Genomic DNA, 27,174 nt, shown 5'->3' with positions numbered 1-27,174 from the left:
GCCGGGCTGGTGGAGGCAGCGATGTCTCAGGCAGAAGGGAGGCAGGCAAAACCAGGCCACTTCGGCTCTGGCAGCGGCGTGCTCCGCAGAAAGCAGTGCAGGATCGCTCCTCGCTGGGCTGGCTCCTGCAGGAGCAGCTGTGCAGAGCGCCGCAGAGCCCCCGAGCCATCGCTCTGGCTGTGCCGCTTGCGGGAGTGACGTCCCCTGCAGAGCTGCCGCTCTGTCACCAAAGAGCTGGAAAGCCGTCTTGTCCCTCCTGCTTTCTGCAGGAGCCCGGCCTCGTTCTCCAAGTCTCCTTTCATCCACGGAGTGTGGAGAGCGCTCGTGCTCAGCTTTCCGGCGGCATCTGGAGGGGAAGCACCCGTGGGTGCGCCGAGCCCCATCCCCGCTTGTGCCGCCTGCATGCGGGTGGAGCGGAGAGCGGCCGGGTTCATGTGGGGATGCAGAGCTGTTTATTCTGCTCAGATAGCTGTCTCTGAACATCTGCACCAGATGTGGCGGGCACTAAGGCATCTCTGCACAACCAGGACTCTGTTCTAGGGGCTGGAGGGTGCTGGAAGGTGTTCTGAATAATTCCAGCCCTGGCAGCGCCCAGAACCTCTCACATCCTCCTGGCTGGGGCAGAACGTGGAGCCAGGGAGCGTGTGTGGCGGAGGAGCAGCGGTCGCAGCGCTCGAGGCCTTTGGCGCCGAGTCCCGGTTCTCATGCCGGGGTTTCCGAGCGGACTGATAGCGAAAGAGGGGAGGGCACGAGAGCCGCTGGCTGCTGCATCTGGTTCCTGTCGGTGATGATCCCGCGCAGGGGACAGGCGGCCGTTAGCGCGGCGTGCGTACGCAGTGCTGTCTCGCCCGCACAAAGAGGCGCATTATGCTGCCTGGCAGAGGCGCGGGGCTGTGGTTTCTTACATAAGGAGGGAGTTTTGTTTGGACTGCAGGGTTGCCTCAGCACTGCCACTTCGCACCGGCCGTGGCTCCCTGCATCCCACGCCGTCGCGAGCCTTGCGGGCGGTCGGAGGGGAGCTAGCCGCGGCGGAGGCGCCGCGCGCTTCGTGCTTGCAGCGGCGGTGCACGTGGGTGAGGGCTCCCACCACCCAGCCTTTGCCAAAGGGCTGATCCTCCATGCTGGCGGCGATGGCAGCGGGCACACGGGAGGAGCGCTGGTGGGACCTGGGGTCCCCGGAAGAACGACCTGTTGTCGTGCGTCTCCCTGAGCTGTGTCCCTTGTGGGATGGCAGACGGGAGGCAGGGAAGCCTGTCAAGAGCTGGACAAGGGGGTCTGAGCAAGGATGGGTTGCCCCCGGTGCCCCTCTTCCCGAGGCCATTGCTGCGTGTCACCAGTAACACCAGTCTGTCACAGCTTGCTGTTTAACGGTGGTGATTCGCTGTTCTTAGGGAATGGCAGTGCTCAGCAAATTTACTTTTCAGATCACCAGGGAGCTGCTGAGCTGAGAAGCATGTGAGCTCGTCGCCTGTTTGTATAGGGCGTGAGACGACGGACTTCAGACTGGGGGCATCAGTCAGCAGCTGCCACACCAGCAGCGCTCCCCAGTCCTACCGGGCTCTGTGCAGTCGCGAGGGCACCCGGAGGAGTATCTGAGGGACCCAGAAACCCCCTGCCCCCGGGAGCCCTCCTCCTGGGATTTCTGGCCTCTGCAGGCACAGAAGTGGTACTTGAGGGCTTGAGAGCCTCTTGTGATAAAGGGCTTCCCAGTCCTCAGAGCCGTGAGATGAATCATCGTGTGAATCCGTTGTTAATGGATTTGGAGGACTTGTCCTCTTGTGGTGACTGCTGGCACCGCTGGTTCCGTGTGCGCGGGGCGGAGGTCCTGTCCATCTCTGGAGCGCTGCGTGTCAGCACGGGTGCAACAAGCGAGACGCCTGGCCGGGCTCGTCCCGCGTCCTGCAGCGAGTGGCGCTGCGGTCAGTGGAGCCTCCCGAGGGAGGCCGTTACGGACCACTGACCTCGGGGAAAACGATCCTTAAAGAGATTTCGTGGGATGCTGACTCCTGCAAAGTCTCGTGAGCAGAGTTGTGCCTTGGAGGGTTTTTGTGAATAGCGTTCCTCCACCTGAGCCCTGTGCCGGGTCCGTGTCTGGTTGCGGGCGGCGATCCGAAGCACCTGCGGTGCAGGTCTGGGAAGGGGCTTCCCAAAGCTCTGCTGCAGCCAGCGGCGCTCCCACAGCCCTGCCTCCTTCCTGGAGGGACCTTCTGCCGTCCCTCTCGTGGGGTGGGCATGCGTCTGTCTTCGAGAAATCCCAGCCATGCTGATTTTCTCTTTAGAGATCTCAATCTTTTAGCTGTCCTGGTGCTTTCCTGCTTGTGAAGCACTGAGCTCATCGCTGGTGAGCAGGAAACGTCAGGCGTTTCCCCTCTGACGACGCCCAGTGCTGCCCAGGGGTAACCCAGGAGAAGGGCTGAGCGCGGGGCGGAGCAACAAAGACTTCCTGACCCCAAAACAGCACGGTGGTGCGCTCTGCTCTCACGTGGTCACCCCGTTGGGTGCTGTAACGCTTGGCAGCCCCTCGCTGTCAAAGGTGTACGGGCACAGTAGGTCCTGCCTTGGGCTCTCCCCGTCACGGATAACCACTGGTGTCCCTGGATCTGCTCTAGGGATGGGAAGGGCCCAGTGCTGCAGACTGGGAGCACCATCTGCTTACCTGTTCTCTGCGGATGCTCTAAGCTGACAGAGCTTTTGGGAAGCCCGTAGGAGCGAAGCCAGCAGCTCTGATTTGGGTTAGGCAGTCTCTCGGCTGCATCCCGAGCCTGGTGTTCACGGTCCCCTCCTGCTTTCAGGGACCTGGCTCTTATCTCAGAGTACAGTACTGCCTTCCGCCCAGGACAGACGTTTTTCAGGCCGCCCGCGTGGCCGCTGGGGTCCCCGGCTGGCGGGACGCTGCTGGGGCTGGGGAACGCGGCTGGAGCTCGCCTCGTTTCTGCCGTCCCACCTCTTTTGAGAGCGGTGCCGAGGCTGCGGTGCACGCAACTTGCAGTCGCAGCCGGTGCGTGGTTGCGGCTGAGGTCACCGTTTGGTGGCTTCGTTGTCCCCTGGGAGGTTTGAGGACGAGCAGGGACGGCGTGAGCCCAGGCGATGGGGCGTTGGCACTCAGTGCGTCTCCTCCGTAAAGGCTTCTGGCTTTCTGCAAGCCCGGGTCTGTTCTGTGCCGCCACAACAGAAGCTGGTGTATTAATTTCCTGGGGCTTTTTGTGGTCATTAATTGAGGCTGAAGATTGAATCGGGAGGGAGACCGGTGGGAGCAGAAGCGTGGCGGGAGAGTACTTTATCTGTCAGCAGCTGCCGGCTCGACTCTCTCTGTGCAGGATAAAAGCTGGCAGGAAAGCACAGAGCTCCTCGGGGCTTTTGCCTTTGCCAGGGCATTAACTTTTGTGAATGAATTACGGCAAAGAGTGGCTTTCAGTGTGGTGGTGTGCGGCCAGGCCTCCCTGTCGCGCTGGCTCCCCTCTGGGACCACCACCGAGCCCAGCGCCTCGTGGCGACGCGGTGTTTTTGGGCGATACCTGTCAGCAGCGAGCAGGGGGCTGCTGAGGAGAAAACTCAGCCCCCGCCCAGCTCAAAGGCTCCCCTTTGGAGAAACCAAACAAAAACTGCATCAGAAACTCACAGGGCACAAAACTGACCCTGTGTACAATCTTATGCCGACCCTCCTGCTTTCTGGAGAAATGTTTGCTCGAGACAGAGCCTGTTCTCAGACAGCACGCGCTGCAGCACACCTCTGATGGCCTTGGTCTAGCGAGCCGAGCCACTGCCGCGCAGAGCTGCTGGCACGCGTCGCTTCGATGCAGGTTAGCACGCCGTAGCAGTGCGAGGAGGTGGGCTAGCTCATCCACCGCACGCAGCTCTCTGGACGCGCTCGGTAGTAACGTGATTATTAATTGTTCAGAGCGCACGGATCCGTGGGGAGGCTGGGCTGTCCGGACGTACGGGCACCCGTGCGGACAGTTTTCCTCGGGGGGCTGTTTGCTTGTGATTTCAAGTGGACGAAGGTGCCTGCAGGGTCTCTTGGCCTGTGCATAGCAGGGCCCCAGCTCTCGCTGCCCTGTAGATGCAGGGGCCAAGGCCGCTGGATCCACGTTGCTTGTTCCAGCTGAGCCCCTTGACTTCACCTCCGTGTTTGAGGAGAGGACGGGTGCCGTCCACCTCCTCTCTGGAGGGTGCTGCTCTCCCCAGCTGGACCTGGGGCGACGGGCACCCCAGGGAGCCCTGCCGCTCTGGCTGGCATCGCGGAGGGCGGTTTGTTTTGGTACCTCTGCCTCGGCCAGGATTCGGTCTCTGTGCTGGCAGGTATCAACTGTCTCATTTTTATGTTTTTTTTTTTTTTTTTTCTTGCAGGTGGGAACAGCGAGAGCTGCCTAATGGTAGAGTCTACTATGTAGACCATAACAACAAGACCACAACGTGGGAGAGACCCCTTCCTCCAGGGTAAGGGGCTCTGGGGGCAGCTGGTGTCTCAGGTACTGAGCTAACTTGTAGCTGGCGCACGGGAGTCCGCACGAAAGGCAGAGGGGGGTCGGTGGCAGGGAGGTCTTTTCATTCCTAAAAAGAAATGGGGTGAGATGACCAGGTGTTCGCTGGCCTGAAAGCACGCCCTGTGTCTCAGAAAGGTCTTTTCAGCATTTCTAAGAAGAAAAAGGCCTTCCAATTTGTTGTGTTTTGACCTTTGTTAGAGGATTTTTTTTTTTGTTGTTAACAGTCCATGGAAATCACTGAACGCTTGAGCAGCACTTGTGGGCAGAGCAGAGGGGTGGGCCTTTGGGACGGGGTGCCAGCAGAGTTCCCCCAAGGACCAGGAGAGGGTGGGCCTCATGTCACCTGGAAAAACAGATGCTTCTGGATGAGGGCTGAGCTCCTGCGAGCGGGAACAGGCACACTCAGTGTGCCCCAAACCGGGAGCTGGACCCTGTGCTCTGAGGGGCCTCGTGTTCTCAGTCGTGTCGGGGGCTGCTTGTGCTGGGGAAGACGATGCTGCTCAGCTCCCTGAACCTGCAGGAGGGACTCTGCCAAACTCCCAGGCTTTCCTTTGCAGGAGTAAACAGTCTTCAGGTCGTAAAGGCTGTGCGCAGCCCTGGGGGCACGTGCTTTCCAGAACCTTGTTGAATTCTCACCTCTTTGTGCTCCTGGAAGCAGGGAACTCGGTACAACAAACTGTTGTTCTCTAGGCTGAGTTTGCTCAGGGCTGGAACGACTGAAGTGTGCTTTAACCCCCGGCGTAATCGGTGAGAGGGAAATACAAGCCCGCCCTGTTTTCCTCCACGGGAGCCTCCAGGTTCCTGTGGGCACACACTGCCTTCGGTTAAGCTGTGATCTCTGCAGGCGCTTTCTGATCCTACCACAGCTTGAAATCTGCCTGCTGTTAAAAGAGGGAGGCTGTTACCTGAAATGTGGGCTTGGGAGTGCCCTAGGTGTGCCCCTTCCCTCCTGCGCGGGCATCCCACCCGGTGCCTTGCCCTGTCAGAGGCCAGCTGCCTTGGAGAAACGCTGACGGCATCCTGGTGCGCGCTCAGGCTTCGTGTGCTCCTGAAGGGAGCTGCCTCGGGTCTTGCTGGTCTTTTGTATTTCCTTCTGGTGGGTCTTTGTCCAAAAGAGCCCCTGCAGCTGTGAAACTGGTGGTTTTGCTGGAGCTGGGAGCAGAGCCCTCGTGTTAAAGGGTGTCTTGGTCTCGTGAGAGGAGCTGGAGAGCAGGAGTCTGATGTCAGCCTGGAGTGGCAGCGTGAAATAAAAAATTATCGTCTTCATAGCTGGGCCCTTGAGCCCTGGCAGCTCTCGGCTCTTCCTCCCTCAGTGGACTAGGGGCTGCTTCTCACCTGTGCTTGAGAGGCAGAACTTGCCCAGAAATCCTCTGCTGAGCCTGGGGTCCCCACGAGGGGAGGGAGCTCACAACCCAGTACTCCTCTCAACCGTGCGTTCAACACGTTCTGGGGCAGCAGCTGGATATTCTCGGGCTGCTGCTGCATGGCCGGGGCCCTGGGGACAGCCCTGGGACCTGGTCTGTGCCTTCTGCTGTGCCTCCCGACCTCTCTGGGGGTTTTTCTGCTGCCTCTGCCCCAGCATTAGTATTGAGTTGCTGCCCAGCAGCAGCAGGGCCTGCCGAGCTGCCTCGGGCCAGACAGCGACACCATCCTCTGGTGTTCCCAGGTGGGAGAAGCGCGTGGATCCTCGAGGCAGGTATTACTACGTGGACCACAACACCCGGACCACCACGTGGCAGCGCCCCACGGCCGAGTACGTCAGGAACTATGAGCAGTGGCAGTCCCAGCGAAACCAGCTCCAAGGAGCCATGCAGCAGTTCAGCCAAAGATTCCTGTACCAGGTGAGAAGCGGGGGCCGCGACGGTGGAGGTCTCGCCCTGCTCTCCTGATGGGCTGAGCTGGGAGCCCTGGAGCGCGGGGAGGTGCTCGCTGGGCTGCGTGGGGTCTGTCAGCTGCGTGGGATCTGTCAGCTCGGCGAGCTCAGCGGGGCAGCGCTCGGACAGGAGAGCTCACAAGCTGCCTGCTGCGTGCAGAGAACCCCGTGGGAGTAACTTTATTTTTATAAACCAGGCTGCGTGGCCCTGGAGGGTGGTGGGAGCTGGCCTCAGCAGCCTGTCCCGTGTCCCTTCAGTGCCAGCGTGGCTAGGCACAAGCTTTCTCCCTCGGCTCCAGTCAGCCAGGCCTTGCTGCTGACTTGCTGCACAGTCGGAGCTGGGCATCTGGGGAGGAAACTGCGGGAGCCTGAGGAGAGGAGGCTCTCTGGGCTGAGCGCATCGCTCCCCAAATCTCCGTTGGACTGAGGACAGGGAGTGGGGTCCTAGGTGGCAGGAGGGGGCAGCGGCAGCAGCTGCAGGCCCAGGGTACAGGGCTGCAGGAGCCAGGGGACCAGAGAGCGTGGGGAGCGAGCGCTGCTGGGCTTGCTGAGCTCCCGCTGCTTTTTCTGCTTCTCTCCCTCGTTCCCAGTTTGGGCTGAGTGGCTGCGTTTCCTCACTCGGGGAGCAGTCTGTCAGCGTCCGCGCTGAGCGATTGCTCCTGGGCAGAGACCACTTTTGTCCTGGCCTTGCCAGGCCCCGGCCCCCAGCCGTGCGAGCACCCTCTTATCACCAGGGCCATGCTGGCGGCCGTTGTGCTGTAGGGTGAGCGGCGCTTGGGCAGGAGCCAGGCTGGAGCGTTCCCATCTCCCGGAGCAGCGATGTCCCAGTGCTCTCTGCCGTCAGCCGGCCGCGTGCCGTGGTGTAAAACACGGCTCTTGGCAGAGTGCAGGGAGCTCCGGTGGGGCAGGTGTGGAGGGAAGGCGGGCAGTGCAGGGTGACCGACTTCCCGTCCGCGTTGATTCTCCGAGAGGCTGACGTGTCCCGGCAGCGCTGCACCGTGCTCAGTGATGAGCTGCGGGGTTCTCTGCATGGGGGATGTGGTCGCGCAGAGTCCGTCCTCCGGCACTGTTCTGCACGGGACACGGGCGGGGGTGCGGGACGCTGCTCTGCCCCTCTCCTCCCCCTGCCCCTCTCTCCCCGCACAGCTCGCCAGCCCGTCCAGGCCTCGCGGCTCTGCTGCCCGCTGTCTGCCCGCGCTCCTCGGCACGCCGTTCGGAGGGGTGCGCGGGAGGGGGCTTCCACTGGAGGGGCTCTGGGCCTGTCGCTTGCTCCCGTCCCTACCAGCGCCAGCCTTGGAGCCGCTCCAGTGCTGGCTGGGCTCCGTGGAGCGTGGAGGGAGGAACTCGCACTCCAAATTTAGCCTGATGAAACGGTTGTACTTTTTGTTTCAAGCGCTCTGCTGCCAGCGGCGATGGCTCCTGCTCTGCCTCCTTCCCTGCCGTGGCTTTCAGCTTTGCCTTACCCTCCCGTTCTCCGGCATCCGCCTGCCCCCCTTGCCGGGGAGGAGGGTGGGGAGGCGAGGAGCCGCGCTGCAGCCCTGGTGGGAGCCCTGGCTCGGGGGGCCGGGGCACGGCCGGGGACCCCTCTGCCAGCAGGTGCCTCGACGCCGCAGCTTCCCGTGCGCCGAGGGGTCTTTGCCGAGGGGCCAGGTCGTTCTGGAGAGCGGCAGGAGGGCTGGCTCCGCCAAGCTCTGCCCCAGGCTCTTGTGTCTCTGCCCTGTTCATTTTAATTCATTATTTTTAGGCCACGGTGAGGTGATGCCTCTGGATGGGACGCGGCTGCCTGTCTGGGCTGGGCGGGAGCGCAGGCACGCCGAGCCGCTGGCCGCTGCTGGGAAGTGCCTCCTGCGCCCGGTCCTGGCGCGTGGGGCCGGGCACAAGAGACAAAACTCAGAGATACAGGGGCTGTGCCAGCCCTGGGACGTCGCCGGGGTGCCGTGGGGCGCCCCGAGTGCTGGCGCCTGTCTCGGCGCGGGGGGCCCTGGCTCCCCGAATCGCAGCCGTGCCCAGGCGGGATGGATGAGCCTGGCTGCGCCGGGCAATTCCCGAGCCCAGGCCGACCGATCCCCAGCCCGGCGCGGGGGGCCGGGACGCCGGCCCCTCTCCGGCAGCTGGTTGTCGGGAGGTGCAGTGGAAATGCCTTTGGGTAACAATGCGTTTCTTATTTCGCCATTAAAAGCCCTGGCAGGCGTCCTGCTGCCCCGGACCCCTGCGCCTGGTCCCCAGGGACCTCCAGTGGAGCCGCAGGCAGGGGGCTCGCTCCAGCCCGCTCCCCCCGTCCCGGGGCATCCCCCCGGTTCAGGCTGGGTGAGGGCCGCCGGCCCTGCCCGTCCCGGGGAAAGAAGAAAGGTGCTTTGTGCGGTGGCCCCCAACCTGCTGGGGGGGCGGCGGGGCACGGAGCCGCCCGTCTGCGCGGGATGAATGTACCCTCAGTGCGAGCGCATCCCGCGCCCCACGTCCTGCCCGGGAGGAGGGGGCCGCAGCCGCCAGGAAGCCATGGGCGTGGACAGGGCTTGTGGGAATGATTTCATTGGAAAGGCCTGCGATATTTTTTCCCCTCTTGTGTGTGGTTCTTGGAGGAGGCTGGAGGTGTATCTGCTGGGACAGCCGGCGGGAGCCGAGCAGCCGCGCACATCTGGCTGCTGCTGCGCCGTCCCGCTCCCCTCCGTGCGGCACGACCCCTGCCCCGCCGCCCCCTTGGCTGCCCCAGCCTCTGTTTAGTTTGTGCTTTTTTTTTTTTCCCCCTTTTTTTTTTTTTTTTACCCCCCCTTGAGTGTGCAAGTTTGTTTTGTTTTTGTTTTTGGTTTTTTTTTTTTTTTTTCCCAGTTCTCTGGGAGCTGCGAGCCAAGGGGAGGCGAGTGGGAGCGGGGGCTGCACGGCTCGCCTCCGTGTTCCACTCTTCCCGGGTGTCCCTGCTTTGGTTTTTATTTTCTGTTTTTGCCCTTTCTGTTGTCTCTAGTCGTCCGGCGCCCCGTCCGACAATGATCCTCTCGGTCCCCTTCCTCCCGGCTGGGGTAAGTACTGAGCCGCCTCACCTGCCCGCTGCCGCGCTCGGACATCCCACCGGACCTGCTGGGGACGGGCACGTTGCGGGACCCTGCCCGCCGCGGGGAGGACGCTGCTGTCGGCAGCTCCTTCGCTCCGTCCCTGGCAGTAACGGGAGCGATGTGGCTGGGGAGCCAGCGTTCCCCGCTGCGTGTGGGGCTGAGCCTGCCAGTGATTAGCACGCTCTCTGATTTGAAATCCAGCTTTTTTTCCTTTTTTCCCCTTTTCCTGGAGGAGTTCCCAGTCTCTCTCAGCTACTGAATGCAGAAGCGCTTGTGGTTTTTCTTTTGGACGGGGGGAGAGGCTGGGGATCCAACTCCTTGCTCGTCCCTGCCGCGCAGGGATCTGTCGCGCTGCTGCGCGTGCCTCCCGGGATGTGCTGCCTTGTCTGTGGCGGGGCTGGGAGCAGGCAGGAGCGGGGCTGGGAGCAGGCAGGAGTGGGGCTGGCTGTCCCCGCGGCCCCGGCGTCGTGTGTCGGGACATCTGAACGGTCGCTGGGCAATCCGCAGGGCAGCGAGGCCCCGCTCCACGGGGAGAGCGTCCCTGGAGAGGGCAGGCTGGGATGCTCGTGAGTGCAGACAGGCAGTGCTGTGCCAGGAGGGCAGGAAAAGCTGCAGGGAGCTTGGAGTAGGGCAGACGGGGGTCTGCAAGGGCAGGGTCTCCATGGGGATGGTGCTGGAGCCTTTGCTGTGCCAGGACGGGTGGCCCGCGTCAGCGAGGTGAGCCCTGGCCGGGGAGGAGAGGGTCCCGTTCCCAGAGCGGGGGGAGGCACAGCTTGGTGCGGGGGCAAGGGTCGCTGGGCTGGGGGCCGTGCTGGCCATCCAGCTGGCTCTGCTGGAGCCGTGGCGTAGGGGCTGCTTCCTGTAGACTGGGGGTGAGGTGGAGTTGAGGGGGGCGGCGGCGGCCGGGAGGTGGCAGCGAGCGTGCGTGCAAGGCGTCCCTGCCGGCATGGAGCGGGGCCCTGCGTGCAGGGAGTGACGCAGGCACGTGGAGGGAGGAGGCGTGTTGCGTGTGGGGCACACGTGTTGGCGGGGAGGCAGCAGGCGTGCGTGGGCGTGCGTGGCGGGGTGGCTGGCGGGAGGCAGGGTGAGAGGGGTGCGTGGGGCGGGTGCCGGCTCACTCCAGGGCCAGGGCACGTGGTGCCCAGCCACGGCTGCGAGGCACTCGCTGTTCTGAGGGCGCAGACAGCGTCGGGAAGGGGTGCCCGGGGCGTTGGGCTCGGGGGAGCGCGTGCTGAGGCTCCGTGAGACAAGGGTGCAGGGCTGCGGGCGCAGAGCGGGGCTGACCAGCGGTGCTGGTGCAAGTGTCGTGCTCGTTGTACCCCTGCGCGCAACAGGAGGTGTGGACGTGCACGCGTGTGCAGCGCATGCCGGCAGTGCGGGTTGCGCCCCGGCAGCGGGGCCACGCGGGGAGTTTGGGGGCAGATCTGCCCGGAGGGGTGCTGCGCTGGCGGAGGATGCTGCGCTGGCGGAGGCTGCGGGTGCCGCCTGCCCAGCACGGTACGCGGCTGAGTGCGCCTCTGGTGCCAGCCTGGCAGCGTGTCGCAGGGCCGGCCTCCGCCCTGGCACCTCCCTGTGCGCTGCCTTGGGGCCGCTGGAGAACTCCTGTGCGCACAGGAGAAATGCAGGGTTTTTTATCCTGCCTTTTCCCACTGAGCCAGGGCAGTGCCAGCGGGGAGATGGAACGGTGGGAGCCGACAAACTTCCGAGAGCTGGGAAGGGGAGGGCTGTTCCCAGGACCGGGGTGGCAGTCGGCGCTGGCCGGGGCGCTCCAGCTAACGCTTCCTCTTCCTTTCCTCTTAGAGAAGAGACAGGACAATGGGCGAGTGTATTACGTGAACCACAACACGCGGACCACCCAGTGGGAAGACCCTCGCACGCAGGGGTAGGCAGCCGGCGGGGAGAGCGGGGAGGATGCTGGTGGTTTCAGAAGGTCCCTGCGATGGGCTAGCGAGCACTGAGAGCTGGCCCTGCCAGGGAACCAAGCGGGCCACAGTGCTGGGAGCCAAAAACACCCAGAACAGGGTTGGACACCGCGACCCCTGGCATCGCGGGGCAGCAGTCCGGCTTGCGGGAGCTGAGGGCAGAGATGAGGAAGCGAAGGGGAAGGCTGGAGGGCTTTCTGGGCGGAAAGAGGTGCCGCCACCTTGCCCTGTCGCCTCCCCGCAGGGCTCTGCTTGGGCTCCTGAGAGCTCTGGGTTGCGGTTCTCCAGCCCTGCCCTGGCTGAGGACCTGGCCCAGGCCTCCGCCGAGGCCGCCTCTCCAGTGAAGCTGTAACTGTGGGCGGTCCTGGCCGTGGCTGAGCGCGCAGCCCGCGCTGGGCTCCTGTCTCGCTCGCTAACCCCGTACCGTGAATCCTTCCTTTTGCCCGGCACAGAGCTGCAAGTTGTAGGTGGTCTCCAAGGGCAGCGTCTGGAGAGCTGCAGGTGAGAGCTGCCCGGGCTGCCCGCCAACCCCTTCCTTCTCGGCAGGATGATCCAGGAGCCGCCGCTGCCGCCCGGCTGGGAGATGAAGTACACGAATGAGGGCGTGCGCTACTTCGTGGACCACAACACTCGCACCACCACCTTCAAGGACCCACGCCCTGGATTCGAGTCTGGGTGAGCGTTTTTGCTGGAAGCTGGAACTTGAGCTGCGTGTTTGCAGCTTGTGCTTCCCCGTAGTGGTCACACAGAGTGGGGGGAGTGGGTCAGCTTTGCTGCAGAGGCTCTGAGTAGTGGCTTTAGGGCCTCACATCTGGCTCTGATGAAGAAGAGCTGCGCCCTAGAGATCTTCCTCCCGCCTGGCAGCCGGTGAGGCTGCTGGAACGGCCAGCTCGCTCCAGGGCGCGTGGGGATGCTGGACCGAGGCCTGTGCTGCTTTTGCAGGAGCAAACAGGGTGGCTCCCCGGGGGCGTACGACCGGAGCTTTCGCTGGAAGTACCACCAGTTCCGTTTCCTCTGCCATGTGAGTAGAGTGGCCCGAGAGCACCAGCAGCCTGGGGGCCGGCTGGGGGCGCGGGCAGGCGAGGAGAGCCGCTGCGCCGGCCTGCCTAACACCTCGTGTCTCTGCCTTGCTTGTAGTCGAACGCGCTGCCCAGCCACGTGAAGATCAGCGTTTCCCGACAGACGCTCTTTGAGGACTCCTTCCAGCAGGTGAGGAGGTGGCGGGGCCAGGGGAGGTGCGGAGCCGGCCCTCGCAGCGGCCCGCGGTGACGCTCCCCTTGCTGCTCCCCAGATCATGAACATGAAGCCGTACGACCTGCGGCGCCGCCTGTACATCATCATGCGAGGAGAGGAGGGCCTGGACTACGGCGGCATCGCTAGGTGAGCGCTGGCGTGCCGGGCCGCACGCCCGCTGCTGGACGGGGCCGTACGCTGCCTGCAGCATGGTTCCCACGGGCAGCGCCGGCAGGACAGTCGGTGGCTGCGCTCGTGGTCCCCAGCCTTTCTGCAGCGCCTGCTCGGGCAGAGGAGCCCAGGGGTGCTTGAAAGGGAAGCAGCGTGAGTTTTGGGAATGGCGGAACGCCCTGAAAGCATCACAGCAGCCTGTCCCTGGCGCAGAAGGCTGGGGGACACAGCTAGGGCTCTGCTGCAGCTCCCAGTGCTGAGCGCCAGCGCCCGCCGCCCCTGGGCAGGGAGGTGATGGGTTGGGTGGCCTCTTCTCCCTGCAGCCACGGGCCCTGGCGTTTCCTGGGACAGTCGGTGCGTGCTGGGGCAGACGCGGTGGGATGTGGATGCTGCGAGCCTGCAGCCTCCACCACCTGCCCTGAGGACGCTGCTGCCACGCGGCGTGGGTTGTGTCTCGGCTGGCGGGGGGCTCGTGTCCGCGCGGGCCCGCTCCGGGTGTCTGCCTTGGCGCTGGGCTAACGCTTCCCCTGCCCGCTGCTCTCGCCCGCTTCTCCTCGGTGGTGCCGCTCCCCCGCTGTGGTGCGGGGGCTCCTGCTCTCCGCCTCTCTCTGTGTCCTGCCAGTGGTTTTACCCTATGGTAGGTTACGTCATGCTGTTCTACCACAGGGTAGAACCACGGACGGGATGCCGGGGCTGCCTCTGCGTCCGAGGACTCCCGTCTCCCCGCGCGGCCAGGGGAGCAAAGCCAGGACGGTACCCGTCCCGCACTGCTTTGAGCTCGGGATGGGGCTCGGGGGAGAGCCTGTGCACAGCTGGGGGGTGCGTGCACGGCAGTGTGCGTACCTACACGTACGCCAGCCTGGGTGGGACTGCGCCGCGTGGCGCCTGCCAGGATCCTGGTGCTCCGAGCGAGGCCCCTGGCAAACCGGGGTGTTTCTTGCCCTGGGGCGGAGGACCCCCTTGCCAGGTCACGCCAGGGCCCAACGCTCGCACCGGCACCCTGAGGAGACAGGCACCTGGTTTTTGTGGGGCGTGCCCTGCGCCGGGGCGCCGTGGCTCCTGGAGCCGCTCGTCACCGCGCTCCCCCTTCCTCTCGCCGCAGGGAGTGGTTCTTCCTGCTGTCCCACGAGGTGCTCAACCCCATGTACTGCCTCTTCGAGTACGCCGGCAAGAACAACTACTGCCTGCAGATCAACCCGGCCTCCTCCATCAACCCCGACCACCTCACCTACTTCCGCTTCATCGGCCGCTTCATCGCCATGGTGAGAGCCCGGGGTGGCGGGCAGGAGGGGGCGGGGAGGCGACAGGAGACAAGGCTTCTCCTTTGTGTCCCCCCTCCGGAGCAGGGGCCCTGCAGAGGACGGGGTGGTCTGCGGGGCGAGGGGCTGTGCCGTGGCCGTGCTCGGGTGTGGGTCCGTGGGAGACGGACCGTGGAGAGGGTGCTGCGGGGCGGGCTGCGGAGAGATGCGCTTTAAATCTGGGGAACGGCCGTGGGGCCGGAGGAGACCTGCTTTCCCAGGGGCTGTGTGGCGAGGATGGCTCCAGGTTTTGGCTGCCATGCCAGGTGCTGTCGGGTCTGCAGCTCCAGGGACTATTTTTAGCCCCAGCAGTGTGAGATTTTCCAGCTGCCTGAGCCCCAGAGCGGCTCCTCCCATGCGTCTCACGTTCCCCAAGGCCAGTGTCGTGCGGGTCGCCCAGCCCGGGGCTGGCGGGGGGCTTCCAGGGGCTCCCTGAGCCTGGGGAGGGGTCCCTGGCCCCTGGCCCTGCGCCGTGTGTGTGGCCGGCGGCCGGGTGCCACTCGGGTCCCCGCGCTGTCCTGCCCTGCCCCGCGCCGTGCAGGATACCAATAAAACCCCAGACTATTACTCACCGCTGGGCTGTTCTAGACAAGCGTCTGCATTATTTTTGGCTGCCTTTGCCGTGGGGCTCCTGAAAGCCAGGGATTCAGGGAAGCCGCAGCACAGCTCTGTTTAAACAAGTGCTCTTAATAGAGCTGCGAGGGGAGCAGGAGGCGCGGTGGAATTTGCGGTGGGGAGGGGAGAGGGGCTGCGAGCGCACCCGCACTGGGTGAGCTGCCCCTGCACAGCACCGTTGGGGGACCCCGCTCCTCCCCACCGCCTTTGCCAGCCGGGAGCGAGTGCCGCAGCTCCGGGACCCCCGGAGCGATTCCCCGCTGCCCTACGTCTGCTCCCCGTGGGGAGCACTCCCTTGCCCTGCGGGTCTGTCCTGGGGTCCCCATGACCCGGCGTCACCCCCCGCCGCAGGCTCTGTACCATGGGAAGTTCATCGATACCGGCTTCACGCTGCCCTTCTACAAGCGGATGCTGAACAAGCGGCCCACGCTGAAGGACCTGGAATCCATCGACCCGGAGTTTTACAACTCCATTGTCTGGACCAAGTGAGTGCCCCGTGCTCCCTCCCGGTGCGGGGGACGCAGCACTCCTCCCCACGGCCCCTCGCTGCTGCCGGGGGCCTCCCTCAGAAATCGCATCCCGGTGTCCCCCCGCAGGGAGAACAGCCTGGAGGAGTGTGGCCTGGAGCTGTACTTCATCCAGGACATGGAGATCCTGGGCAAGGTGACCACCCACGAGCTGAAGGAGGGCGGCGAGAGCATCCGGGTGACGGAGGAGAACAAGGAGGAGTATATCATGTGAGTGGCCCCTGCCGCGCGCCTGCCCCCGCCGGCTGCGGGGCAGTTCTGGGGTGGGAACACGGGGCTTGGGACGTGGCCGCTTCCCCGGGCTACGTGGCCTGTGACAAGTACGGGCTGGCGCGGCCGGCCGAGCTCCGCTGCGGTCTGGCTTGCTGCTGCCTGGGCGGTTGCCAGTACTTTTAGGAAAGAGGAGAGGAGAGAGAGGGTGAGACTTCTCTCCCTGGCCCGTGGCTGCTCACCCGGCCTGTCCAGGGCTGGGCTGCCTGGGGGCTGCCAGCGCCGCCTCCTGCTCCAGCCAGGGGACGTAGTTTGCACCCCTCGTCCCCCGATGGCTGCTGGTCTGTCCGCTCCTCGCAGATTCGGGGGTGGAAAGAGAAACCTGGTGGGAGCGGGGGGGAGCCCTGGTGATCTGCAGAGCCCCTCTCGCCCCTGTGGCTGCTGGGGCCCTCCCCGCAGGCCAGTGGGATGGTGGGGGTGTCCCCGTGCCGGGGCAGCGGCGCTGGCTGCCTGCCGACCGCCGTCCGCCTTCCCAGGCTGCTGACAGACTGGAGGTTCACGCGGGGTGTGGAGGAGCAGACCAAGGCTTTCCTGGATGGCTTCAACGAGGTGGTGCCGCTGGAGTGGCTGCGCTACTTTGACGAGAAGGAGCTGGAGGTGAGCTGGCGCCTTGGCTGGGACGGGGAAGCGGAGGTACCAGTGCTTGCTGCCCCGGGAACGGCACGCGGTGACAGCGGAGTGCGCCCGCCCCGCTCGCACCCTCTGCCCCTTGGCTCTGCTGACCGGGGTCTCCCTGCCCCAGCCGATCGGGTCTGGGGGTGGCTCGTTGGGTCCCTTAAGCGAGAAAACTTCTCCTTGGAGGCAAGAAATTCCTCCCAGATGCCTCCAGTGCCCGGTGCTGGGGCTGTGCCGTGTGAAGCCCGGCACTGGAGGAGCCAGTGCTCCGAAGCGCGGGCGCGGGGCCGTTTTCGTCCCCTAGCTGACTGTCCCCTGTCCCAGCTGATGCTGTGCGGCATGCAGGAGATCGACATGAGCGACTGGCAGAAGAACACGATCTACCGGCACTACACCAAGAACAGCAAACAGATCCAGTGGTTCTGGCAGGTCAGTCCCCGCGCCGGCAGCGCCCCCGACCGCTTCTGCAGCCCCAGGATCATCCCCCGCCCGGGGCAGGTGGCCTTGCAGGCTGTCGGGAAGGACGAAATACAGCCGTGAGTGCGCGTTCAGCACGGAGCACTGGGCTGTGGCTGGCAGGGGCCCAGCGCTGCCGCCGAGGACAGCAGGCAGCACTTAGTGGTCAGCGTGCTTCTAGCAATAGCCGCTGCTTTTGGGCGGGACGGCGGGAGGGTGACGTGTAACGGAGCTGTGCCGGTTCGGGCGGCGCTGGCCAGGAGAGGAGTCAAAATGGCTCTGAAGGAGGGCGAGGCTGGGCAGAGCTGCCCCTTGCAGGCCCCTCAGGATGCACTCGTCCCCAGGGATCCGGGACCAGAGGCGAGGGCTGGGCCGCGCCCCCGGCGCGCTGCGTCGCCCTGGGCTGTGTCTGAGCGCGGCTGGCCGGAGGGCGCGGGCGTTTGCGGCGGGAGCGGTGCTGCGGGACGGTGCCCCCGGCCCAGCCGGGCGGTGGGGGTGGGGGTGGGGGTGACGGGGATCCCACTCCCCTGCCGCGTTCTCCTCGCAGGTGGTTAAAGAGATGGACAACGAGAAGAGGATCCGGCTGCTGCAGTTCGTGACGGGGACCTGCCGCCTGCCCGTCGGGGGCTTTGCAGAGCTCATCGGTGCGTGGTCCCGGCCCCCGGGCGCTTGGCTCGGGCAGGGGTCCCGGGGAGGCGAGCGGGGGCCGGCGGGGGAACCTGGCTGCCCGTGGCTCCATCGCAGCGTGCGGGGCAGGCCGCAGCACGTCAGCAGTGAGGCAGCCGTAACGCCTGAGCGCGGCGATGTCGCCTGCTGGCGTGCCCTGCCCAGACAGATTCCTGAGCCGTGAACGGTGCCGCCGCAGTTAACTTTGCCAGTCCAGTTTGTAATCTCATTTTGAATGAGATTTGATTTTTTTAATTCAATTTTGATTTTTGTGCGATGAAACCCCTTTTCCAGAGAACCGCAGCCTGGCATTACTCTGCTCTCAGCCTTTAATTTGCTGCTTTCTGGGGCCTGTACCAGCCTTTCCCTTACTTTCCTGGAGCCGCTGTCGAGCTAACCAGCTAACTTAGCCTGTTTGATTATTCTTGCTGGCATACTGGTGTTTTTCCAGCCCCCTGGAAGCTCTCCAGCATTCACAGTCTGCTAAAAAGCGACCTCAGTGACTCAGATTTCCTGAGCCAGGTCCTTTAAAACTCTTGGATGGACCGGCTCGGTCCCGCGGGTCTGTGATGAGAACGTTTTGGCACTCGCTGTTCAGCCATCCTGCTTAAAGCCCGCGCTGTTCTCGCTCTCCGCTTCCCAGCTTTCTCCTTTCCTGCTTTTGGGCATCCTCTGTGTGAGGGGGTCAGGACAGGCAGCAAGTGCTGCGGCGGATTCACGCCCTGACGGGTCTCTAGGATCATGGGGGCGTGTGACGTGTGACCCGCTGGCTAACGGCGTGTCGGAGGGTTTTCTTTTTCAGCCCCTGGTTGTGTAACGAGATTTGCTGTGCTCATTGTTAACAGGCAGCAACGGGCCCCAGAAATTTTGCATCGATAAAGTTGGCAAAGAGACATGGCTGCCTCGGAGCCATACGTGGTAAGTCATTTCTCCTTGGCCCTGTTAGGAGCGTGTGGGGACAACGGCGAGCCCCCCTCTGCGGGGCTGCACGACACCCCAGGCGCCCTCCATCCCCCCCGCCCGCGTTCCCGTGGGATGTAGCTGCCGTTCCCGGCCGTGCATCTTACTGCAGCTGCTGCACGTGGCTGAGGCCGGAGCGGACCCTGCCAGGGAAGGAAAATTGGGATCGCGGCGCCGTTCACAGCCTCTGCTGTCTCCCCAGCTTTAACCGTCTGGACCTCCCTCCCTACAAGAGCTATGAGCAGCTGAAGGAGAAGCTGCTTTATGCCATTGAGGAGACGGAAGGATTTGGACAGGAGTGATGGAGCTTTGGCGCTTTCCCCGGGGCGGGGAGGGCCCTGGAGCGCCGCCGGCCGCGAGGTCCTGCCTGCCGGCGCCCGCGGAACCCAGCGCCGAGCCCTGCCCGCGGGACGCTGCGCAGGCAGCTGCGGACGCTGTTGCTCTTGTTTCTGTGCGAGATCTGCGCTAACGCAGCCCCAGGGGAAATGGGTCTGCGTTTCCCTCCCCAAGCGAATTCGAGGCGTGACGGGGAGGTGGATGCAAAAGCCTGGCTCCGCTTGGCTCGTGAGCGGCGCGGGCTGGCGCGGAGGGGATGGGCGAAGCCCTGGGCCTGGCAGGCAGCGCTGGGTGCAGCGAGGCTCCCCGGTCCCCTCTCGCAGACGCAGTTAAATGAGATCTGGTTTCGGCACAGGGTATTTTTCTGCCTTGTGTTCTCTGCCTTTTCATGGCACTCTAATAAATGCAGGTGAGGGGAAATGGCTCTTGAACCAACTCTCAGGTCCCATTTGGGCCCTGTCCTGCACCCAGCAAAGGTAACAGGGACCCCGCAGTCAATGCCACGAGGGCCAGGACGGCTCCTTCCTGTGCCAGACCCGCAGCCGCCCGGACCCAGGGCCTGGCTGACCGCGTCCGCTGCGTGCTTCGATGTGCAACCGTGTGGCCCCTGTGTTGTTGTGTTTAAGTGGTGCGTTGCTCGGAGCTGGTGCTCCGCAGCAGCCTCGGGGGCTCTGGTCGCATTCGGGGCACGTCTGGCCTTTGCTTGGTTTGTGGGTTCAGCCCAAACTCCGTGTTTCCTCTGTCTCCGGCCGGGTTGGTGGCAGGAGCTCGCAGAGCTGTGGGTGAGGGCGGGACCAGGCCTTTGCCCCTTGCTGGAAGCCGCCCCTGCTGCTGCGTGTCCCCCCGCTGCACACGGGGTAGACGGGCCCCGCGCGAGCGTCGGTGTACATAGCTGTACATACGGGAAGCCTGTGGATACGAGACGCTGTGACAGCTTCTGACCGGTAACCGGAGAGTTTTGTACCGCACCATCCTGCCTCAGCGACGCCGACTCTTTGTGCAATAAAGGATAAGCAGCTGCCGAGGTGTCTGTCCCTGGGTGCTGCATCACGCGTGGGGACTCGCCTGCAGGGCTGTAACGGGCACGCAGAGCTCGCCAGCGGGGTTGTGCATAATGACGTTTTCCGTGCACACGCTGCGCAGGAGGGTCATGGCTGCATGCAGTGCGCCTGTCTTCGCACGACCTGTAATCACACTGGGATAAAAAGGGCTTCAGGACGCTTGGCCGGAGCGGGAGGTGCCTCCCTGTGCCGCCGTGCGAGACCCAGAGCGGCACTGGTGGAACTGGATCCAGGTGAATGAGGCCAGTGGCCGTGGGCTGGCAGTGGTCAGTAAAACATCCAACACAAGCAGAACTGAACAAACCCACCATTCACAGGGGGTGGGACGAGTATTTTGCTGTGACTTCGCTCTTCAGCAGCTGCCTTGGCTGGTTGGTTCTTTTTGTGAGTTTTTGTTTGTTTGGGGCTTTGTCTTGCTCCGTACTCGTGCCGTGCTGGGGGCCAGCCTTGCCAAGCGTGGTATCGCCGGTGCCAGCCCAGCCCCAGAAATGCCTCCATCGCTGTGGGCAGGCTGCGGGCACCGGCACGCTGACACAGCGCTCGCGGCCCCCTGGGCAGGGGATGGGGGGTGGTTTGTACGTAGGAAGGGCGCGTCCCACTCCGCTCCGCGTCCCAGGAGATGCTGCAGCACTGGAGCGCGTCCGTCCCACGCAGCTGGCACAGGAGGGCAGAGCAGCGGCCTGCACGCCCTGTCCGTTTCCTGGTGTGGGATGGTGATGCGGTGCAGGACAGCAGGTTGCAGCCAGATGTCTGCACTGCATGGAGTGAGCTGATTGTGATGAATTAGTGCTGAAAAATGCAAATACACACGCACTCCGCAGGCCTAATATGGTGATGACCTGGCGTCTTCTCTTCTGGCCCGTTTCCACCCCTGCAGAGCATCAGGTAAGTCAGAAGTGGAGTTTTTACTTTTTTTTTTTAAAAGTGTCAAGTAACAAACAGCCAACGCCAGCCTTGTCACTGGCCAGCTAGAAAGGCTAGCCAAAAAAAAAGTATACTAGCCCAGCAGAAGGTAGAGCTGGAAGCAAGCAGCTAGCAACAGCGCTCTGCTAGTCCCTCCGCGGTGCTGCTGGAGCTCAGCACCTCCTCTGCTCAGTGAGCTGATGCTGGTGACACAGGTCTCACAGTGACGAAAACTGTGCCGGGTAAGACAGGTACCTCGAGTGAAGGCTAGCGGCGGGGGGTAAAGATCCTCGCCTCAAAGGCCTTGAAGGGGCACTGGGGGAAGGAATAGTGCTGCACTAAAAAAAAAATAATTCCCCTGGGTTTTCCCCCTTCCCTGCCCAGTGTGGAGACCCAAACGGCCGGGCCTGCCCTACCGCAGCTGCCCGCTCACTGTCACAGCAATGAACACAGAATCAGGTACCAAAGTAGAGGAAAGCAGAGCACTGACCATTTCAACACGAGAGACGAACCCAGCATCAAAGTGATTTAGTTTACAAGATTTTTAATTTACAAATAAAAAAACCTACACTTTATTTTTTCTCCTTTTTCTCCTCTTTCTTGACATCACTCTTTTCCTTGTCTTTCTCCTTCTCATCTTTTCTCTCCTTTTTACTTTCTTCTTTTTCCTGTCCTTCCTTCTTCTCTGCATCCCTGTTGGCAATCTTGTTGTTAATGAGGTTGTGCAGGGCAACCACAGAACGGATCAGGGAAGCCAGATACACCACCACCATCTGGTCATTGGTCTTCAGGTAAAAGGCCTTGACAAACTCTTGCAGGTTGACGTCTGGTAGCAGGTTGAAGACATCCTGAAGGTGGTAGATGATCTGGTGATTGATGGGCAGTTTGCCCATGGCTACTTTCTCTAGGTAGCTCCTGATGTCCAGAAGCTTGGAGTTCAGTCCCTTCAAGCCATGGACCTGATTAGTGATCCGCTGGGACAGCGTGCCCACCGTTGTGTCCTTGATGTCTCTGAAACACCCAGAACAGAAGACCCAGCATTAGAAGGTTACTTTGCATTCACGTTAACAGATGGGCACGTTCACTTACGATGTCTTTCAAGCTTAACAAGAAAAGCAGTTTGAAGCAGCGCTGAAATGAGTGAGTCAAGTCAAAGACTGAGGACACACTGGCGTGCGTTATGAAGTACATGTCAAATAGATCACTGTTGTATCCCGAGGTGCACATGTGGTCTCTTTGGAATAACGCCTGTAACAGCAGTTAGCGGGACAGAGAGAAATAAACAGGATTTCTGCCTGGTGAGAAGGGGACGTGGTTTGTGTAGGGTGACTGCTCTTTTTCTGACTGGAGAGCGCCGGAGCCACCAGTAAGGCTTCCACGCAACCTCGCTCTGAGGTACACAGCGGCTGCAGCCGGTTCCAAACGCTGCAGTATTCTGCAGCGGTGACAGGACGAACATGCCGTTTTCATCATCTGACGGCGTGTCAGCGGGCAGTTGCACATTTCACTAGCGGTGAGTGAATATGCCAAGAGAGACTGCTAGACGAGCACGCTCTCAGAATTTAAGTAGCGTGTTTAGCACGAGCTGCATTTCCTCCTGGAAGCCAGCACCGGGAGATGCCAGATGGATCGCGGTCACTGCTACGCAAGTCTGGTAAGAACGCTTTCACGTTAAAAACGCTTACCGTAGCAAGTGCTCAACACCAACTTCCTCCGCCTCCTCTGCTCCGATCTCACTGGTCACGTGCTCGAACGTCTTGGAGGTGGGGGTGCCGTCCTTCGAGGTGCAAGGGAGACGCGGTCAGAGCGAGCACAGAGCTGGCTGCAGGCACGAAGGGGCACGCCAGCTAGCCAGCACAGGCGTCCCACGCGCAAACGGGGCAACACGCACAATGCGGTGTGAGAGTACCTGAGCCTGTTTCCAGGATCAGGAAGAGGTAACGGGGTAAATTATAGCAACACAGCCTATGAGGGGAGAGGTTTGGAAGTGGATCGCAACGCCTTTTAAAAGCACAGTATTATAGAGTGCGAGAAAGTGAATTAACAAAACGAGCGAAGTAGTTCTATACAGCCCGCAAGAAACCAGAGAGGAAAGACTCAGTTTGGATTTTTCTTGGTTCAGTTACTGCTAGCAACTGGCACAAGCCCAGAGCCATTTCTTCTTTCTTGTGTTCTGTGTAATTTGTAGTTAGCGTATTTTGCTGGGCTGTGTACTGGTGGGGAGAAGGGGAAGTCACACTAATAGCACAATTGGCTCTTTCTTTCCCGACACAACCTTATTGCATTTTGGGATAGTTTTTGTCATCCTGGCATTTACTCTCAGCCAGTTAGAAGCGCATAGGCAGTTCCAGAAAAAAAACCAAACCAAAAATAATACAGAACAATCTCATTAAAATTATAAAACGGAGATTAAGGAAGATGTTTAAAATGTTCACAGGCTGAATTTTTGAGAATGAGTTTTACTTATGTTTTCAAAACCATTACCTGGGCCAGCATACAGCTGTAAACAGAAAGCACCACTGCGACCATTGTGAATTGGCAAAACTGAGAACAAACCCTGCAGATGCAAGATCTGCAGCACTGGGACCAGCTTCTTCTCTGGAGTGAGGGCCTCAGAAAGGCAAAGGGATCAAACTTTTTAATGTATATCCAGAATGTAACTGAAATCAAACAACTGCTGCTGAAAAGCTCAAGCTGCCTTACTGCTGTGCGTTTGTCTGCACAGTGCTGTGAGCGATCCGTGAGCGTTGCTCACGCCTGTCCTACCCACTCGGCACCGGCCGGTGCGCAAATGAGTCAGCACGCAGTTACTCAGAACAGCTCGGCAAACAACAGCCCATGTGTAAAAGGGAACCAGGTGCGTTCTTCAGAGAGTAATCAATCCTACCGGCCGTCTTTTCCTAGGAAAAGCGTTTCCATTAAAAGGCAGAGACATGTTAAATACTCACATCGTGAACTTCTTCAACCGAAATATAAGCTTCTGTGGGCAGCCCCAGGTCCTTTGGCTTCACATCAATAATCACCAGCACCTTACGGAAATACAAACATTTCAGAAAAGCAGCTTTCATCCAAAGACGAGAAAAAAATACCTAAGTCAGTTCTTCGCTCCACAGCAACAGTACGCTGCCTGCTCGGAGGTGGTAACTTCACGCACTGAGAAAAGACACCTGTAGCTTTTCAGAAGACTCCGATCTGAGTTCTTCAATCGCTTTACAGCTACCAGGCCTTTAACAGGCTGTATCACCAGTTACAACGGGGAGCGCCAAAGGTTCCCAGATCCTCCATTTAGGAAGAGGGGAAAAAAAAGCCAGACAAAAACCTGAAAATGCTGCACTTACAGAGTTGGGACAGTATCTTTTCATCAGTTCATTGATGGCGATGTCGTTCTTGTGCAGTTTAGGGCCTGTGTGGTACCAGCCAACTATTCTTTCTCTAGCTGAGCAAAACCAGAAAGGATTCTAAGTCAGAATTGCGTGGTAAGACAACAGCAGGAAGATTTAGGCAGAGAGTGAATTAGCAAATCAAAGGTGAAAACTTGATGCATGTAAAAATGAGTGTAAACTGGGGGGAAATGAATTACAGCAGGCTAGCGACACAGTTTATCAACCGTACTTGCTTATCGTAGCTTACTAATCACATATAGAACTTTACTCCTAGGTTTTTAACTAAACTGGACTATTTCATATCATTTATCAATTTTGTAGATATCAGGATATGGCAGTTTGAAACTCTGACATCTAAGGATGCAAAAATTCCAGAAACAGAAGTTATGACTGAACATGCAGCTCTAAAATCTCAAACTGAGCAGCAAAGGCACTTTTAAAAAAGTGGTGAAGAGTAATTAGAACGATTGCTTAAAAGTTTGTAATGTTCACATTCATAAAAAACCTAATTTCAGGGCACATCTGTGTAAAACAGGTTATAGAGGGAAAAGCTTTTCTTCAGAAACCATGGCATTTTTGAAAGCTGAATTATTTTGAAGCTGCAAAGCTGTCAGGAGACTTGGGAAAATTAACAAGGTATAAATTGATGTGTTAAGAACGCAAACTACTTGCACAAATTAACCCATGGAAACTATCAGTGAAAACGAAGCCACACGAGGAATTAGCATGGAACGGCTTCATAAGTAAGTAAATAATTTTCTACCTTACTATGAATTCATTTTCCCATACAGAGTCTTGAAGGATTCTAGGGGAGTAACCCTGGCTGCAAAAAAGACCTCAACTTACCATTGACCTTCTTAAACATTCCATACATGTTCTCCAGATAGTCATGGTCTAGGAACCACACGGTATCATCCTTGTCATCCTCGTCAAAAGGTACTGGGAATGAAACAGAATACCAGTATTTAAGAATCCAACTTCCAGTCTGAAAATGTTTATAGAAACGCTGTGGTTTTGGTATTTTTGGCTGTGAAAGGAGAGGGGATTTTAATAAGTTTCGACCGTTCTGCAACGCTGTGCAGCACAAGCTAACCCGCAGTGCCGGTCGATTCTCTCAGGTAGAGGCTGTCTCGTAACTACGAACAGCTCGGAGCTGAGGAATGATGTGCAAAGCACTGAGGGTTGTCCTCAGCGGACAGCATCAAGTGTCAGACAGAAACCCTCCCACACACAAAGTGGCTCAATGGTACGCAGAGGCATTTGATGTGATAAACTGAGTGTCCCGGCAGACTTTACAGCCCGGTGATCAACAGCAGTCTGGTTAAAGAAAAATTGGTTTTCTGTGTACAACACGTGTCATCAGCACCTTTAGAAACTGCTAGAACAGCACGAGGCACTTTAAGTAAAGACTATTTACTCCCGAGTAACTGACTCGTTATTTTATCAGGTAGCTGTACACAGGGACACAGGCTCAGTTCTGAGAACAAAGAGGGGTCTCAGTCTTTTCATTCGCAGATATCTTAAAGGTTACCGCTGAAAGGCTGTCAAAAGAACAAAAAGACCTCTTTTCAATTCAAATGAAGAAAAAAAAAAAAAAAAAAAGATTCTCCAAAATCTGGGGGGGGTGGGGAAGGGGGTGTGGAATCCACACTTGGGAGAAGAACTCCACATAACCCGTGAAACTCCACACACAAACTGAGACAATTTTGCTCTGTCACAGCCGCACTGGGAAGGAAACGATATGACACAAATGGGTCAGCAAAAGCCACGTGTCCAAGAACTCACTTTACTATCACATACAAGTTCAGAGGAAACTATTTCAACACTATTAACAACATAGTCAAGGAAAGAACTGGTATTTAATTGGGCAAAATCCGAGGAAAAGAGGTAAAGCTAAAATACACATTAAATCTCTACACAAGTTGTAACAGCTGCACCAGCGCCGAGTGCTGCGGTTTCTGTACGACGTGCTGGGACGCTGATTGCTCAGCAGAGGTCAGCGAGTCCAACGCAGCAAAACATCACCAGCATTTACATCCGCTCCCAAAACTTCCACCTTGCGCAATATCGCAGGAAGGTGCGGCACCAGACTGGCCGGTATTTTTGACAGCAGCTAGCATTTTTTGTCTGATACAGGCTGATCCGTACACAGAGATAGGGATCTGTGGTCCGGCAGAGGGGCTCAAATAAAAACCCAGTGCAATGAATCTATTAAATAATTCAGGAGGTTTGAGAAAGGGTAGGACACCCAAACTCACCTGCAAAACTGTTGGACACATCCAGGATCTTTTTCTGCCAGGAGCCCAGCAGCACACCGACAACCCGTTTCTGATTTCCGACTTTTCCTATTCTAAAGGGAAAAGACTGTCAGTTCCTAGGACAAAACGCCTGATTCAGGGAAGACGGCAACAGCAGACAAGCTGTTTCTTTTAATTTCTGCAAGTCGAACAGTATGTGCCTTGGAACAGAAAAAGGGGCATTATGATGATTAGCGATTGTTAACTGACATCTAGAACAAGGCGTTTTGGTGCCCTCAGACCCCAAACTCGTAACCCCGGGATGCAGGAAGGGGACTGGGGGGCCGATGCAGCTACCCAGGGGAACGGCACCCAAAATCGGCACGGCTGCAGCCCCTCCGCAGGACAATGGGCTCCAAAAAAGTGACTAAGCTCTCAGGCGGCTCGGTGTCACGCACAGTTTGCTTCCACAATCGCAGCCTTGTTCGCCTTGCGAGATTTCTGTGTTCTTAGCACTGAAGCTGCTCGCCCACGGGGGCGATGGGGTTCAGTCCGGCACACGTTACACGGGCTGTTCCGAGGGATCGGGGTCTATCGCCCGCCGGGCCAGCCGCAGCCCTGGGAACAAACCCCCCACTCGTGTTTTAAGGCGCAGGACGCCGTTCCCCAGCCCCCGGCAGCCCCACAGAGGAAAACAACGGCGGCGGCGGCTCGGGGGCTCCCGCAGGCCGCGCTCCCGCCGCCACCCGGGGATCGCGGCCCCCGGCACCCAGCGATCGGCCCGGGCCCGCGGCGCGGCGCTGCCCTCCCGGCGCGGGGCCCGCTCCGCCCCGCTCCGCCCGCCCCGCCGCTGCCCGCACGGCCCCCGCTCCCCGCACGGCCCGGCCCGTGACCGTGACTCAGCGCCGCGGCCCCGCGGCCGCCCGGCCCCACCTGTTGAAGTGATCGACGACGCTGAGCAGCACCAGCGGGTGCACCACCACCCGGTCCACCGCCAGCTCCGGCATGGCGCCCGCCCGGCCCCGCTCCGCCGCCAGCCCGGCCCGACCGCCCGCCCGCACCAGGCCCGCTCCCCGCCGCGCGGCCCCGCTCCCAGCCTGCCCCGCTTCGGGGCGGG

At 60.5% G+C, this 27,174-nt stretch overlaps 2 protein-coding genes across 4 annotated transcripts in view; one reads left to right on the top strand and one right to left on the bottom strand.

The window, feature by feature from the left end:
* WWP2 (WW domain containing E3 ubiquitin protein ligase 2) overlaps window positions 1–18,978 on the top strand; it is a 39,145-nt gene extending 20,167 nt beyond the window's left edge. For 2 of the 3 annotated variants that reach the window (XM_086758041.1, XM_086758040.1), the window contains 16 exons: window positions 4,348–4,437; window positions 6,151–6,325; window positions 9,317–9,371; window positions 11,205–11,286; window positions 11,873–12,001; window positions 12,269–12,347; window positions 12,464–12,535; window positions 12,618–12,706; window positions 13,833–13,992; window positions 14,995–15,128; window positions 15,240–15,380; window positions 15,917–16,037; window positions 16,380–16,484; window positions 17,059–17,155; window positions 18,023–18,095; window positions 18,340–18,978. In XM_086758041.1, coding sequence (XP_086614167.1) covers window positions 4,348–4,437; window positions 6,151–6,325; window positions 9,317–9,371; window positions 11,205–11,286; window positions 11,873–12,001; window positions 12,269–12,347; window positions 12,464–12,535; window positions 12,618–12,706; window positions 13,833–13,992; window positions 14,995–15,128; window positions 15,240–15,380; window positions 15,917–16,037; window positions 16,380–16,484; window positions 17,059–17,155; window positions 18,023–18,095; window positions 18,340–18,439 — 1,702 coding nt within the window. In that variant the 3' untranslated portion in view covers window positions 18,440–18,978. Of the gene's footprint in view, window positions 1–4,347; window positions 4,438–6,150; window positions 6,326–9,316; window positions 9,372–11,204; window positions 11,287–11,872; window positions 12,002–12,268; window positions 12,348–12,463; window positions 12,536–12,617; window positions 12,707–13,832; window positions 13,993–14,994; window positions 15,129–15,239; window positions 15,381–15,916; window positions 16,038–16,379; window positions 16,485–17,058; window positions 17,156–18,022; window positions 18,096–18,249 lie in introns of all 3 variants that reach the window. The other variant, XM_086758039.1, reaches the window with a different exon arrangement.
* A 1,983-nt stretch (window positions 18,979–20,961) lies between these two features.
* PSMD7 (proteasome 26S subunit, non-ATPase 7) lies at window positions 20,962–27,145 on the bottom strand. Its single transcript, XM_086758042.1, has 7 exons — window positions 26,991–27,145; window positions 26,079–26,170; window positions 24,667–24,759; window positions 23,776–23,873; window positions 23,386–23,466; window positions 22,123–22,214; window positions 20,962–21,448 (listed from the first exon to the last, which is right to left on the bottom strand). Exons 1-7 carry the CDS (start codon window positions 27,062–27,064, stop codon window positions 21,010–21,012), a joined length of 969 nt encoding a protein of 322 aa, XP_086614168.1. The 5' UTR covers window positions 27,065–27,145; the 3' UTR covers window positions 20,962–21,009.
* Between the last annotated feature and the right edge of the window lie 29 nt (window positions 27,146–27,174).

The sequence above is a fragment of the Chlamydotis macqueenii genome, chromosome 13 (assembly GCF_036417535.1).
Source record: "Chlamydotis macqueenii isolate bChlMac1 chromosome 13, bChlMac1.mat, whole genome shotgun sequence".
NCBI lineage: Eukaryota > Metazoa > Chordata > Aves > Otidiformes > Otididae > Chlamydotis > Chlamydotis macqueenii.
This window is presented reverse-complemented; position numbering and strand designations above follow the sequence as displayed.

Coding starts and splice junctions, on each gene's coding strand:
- PSMD7 (XM_086758042.1), bottom strand. CDS start 27,064: ATGCCGGAGCTGGCGGTGGACCGGGTGGTGGTGCACCCGCTGGTGCTG. Junction 23,874..24,666: donor AATGTTTAAGAAGGTCAATG/GTAAGTTGAGGT, acceptor GGTTTTGCTCAG/CTAGAGAAAGAATAGTTGGC. Junction 21,449..22,122: donor GGTGTTGAGCACTTGCTACG/GTAAGCGTTTTT, acceptor TGGGTGTTTCAG/AGACATCAAGGACACAACGG.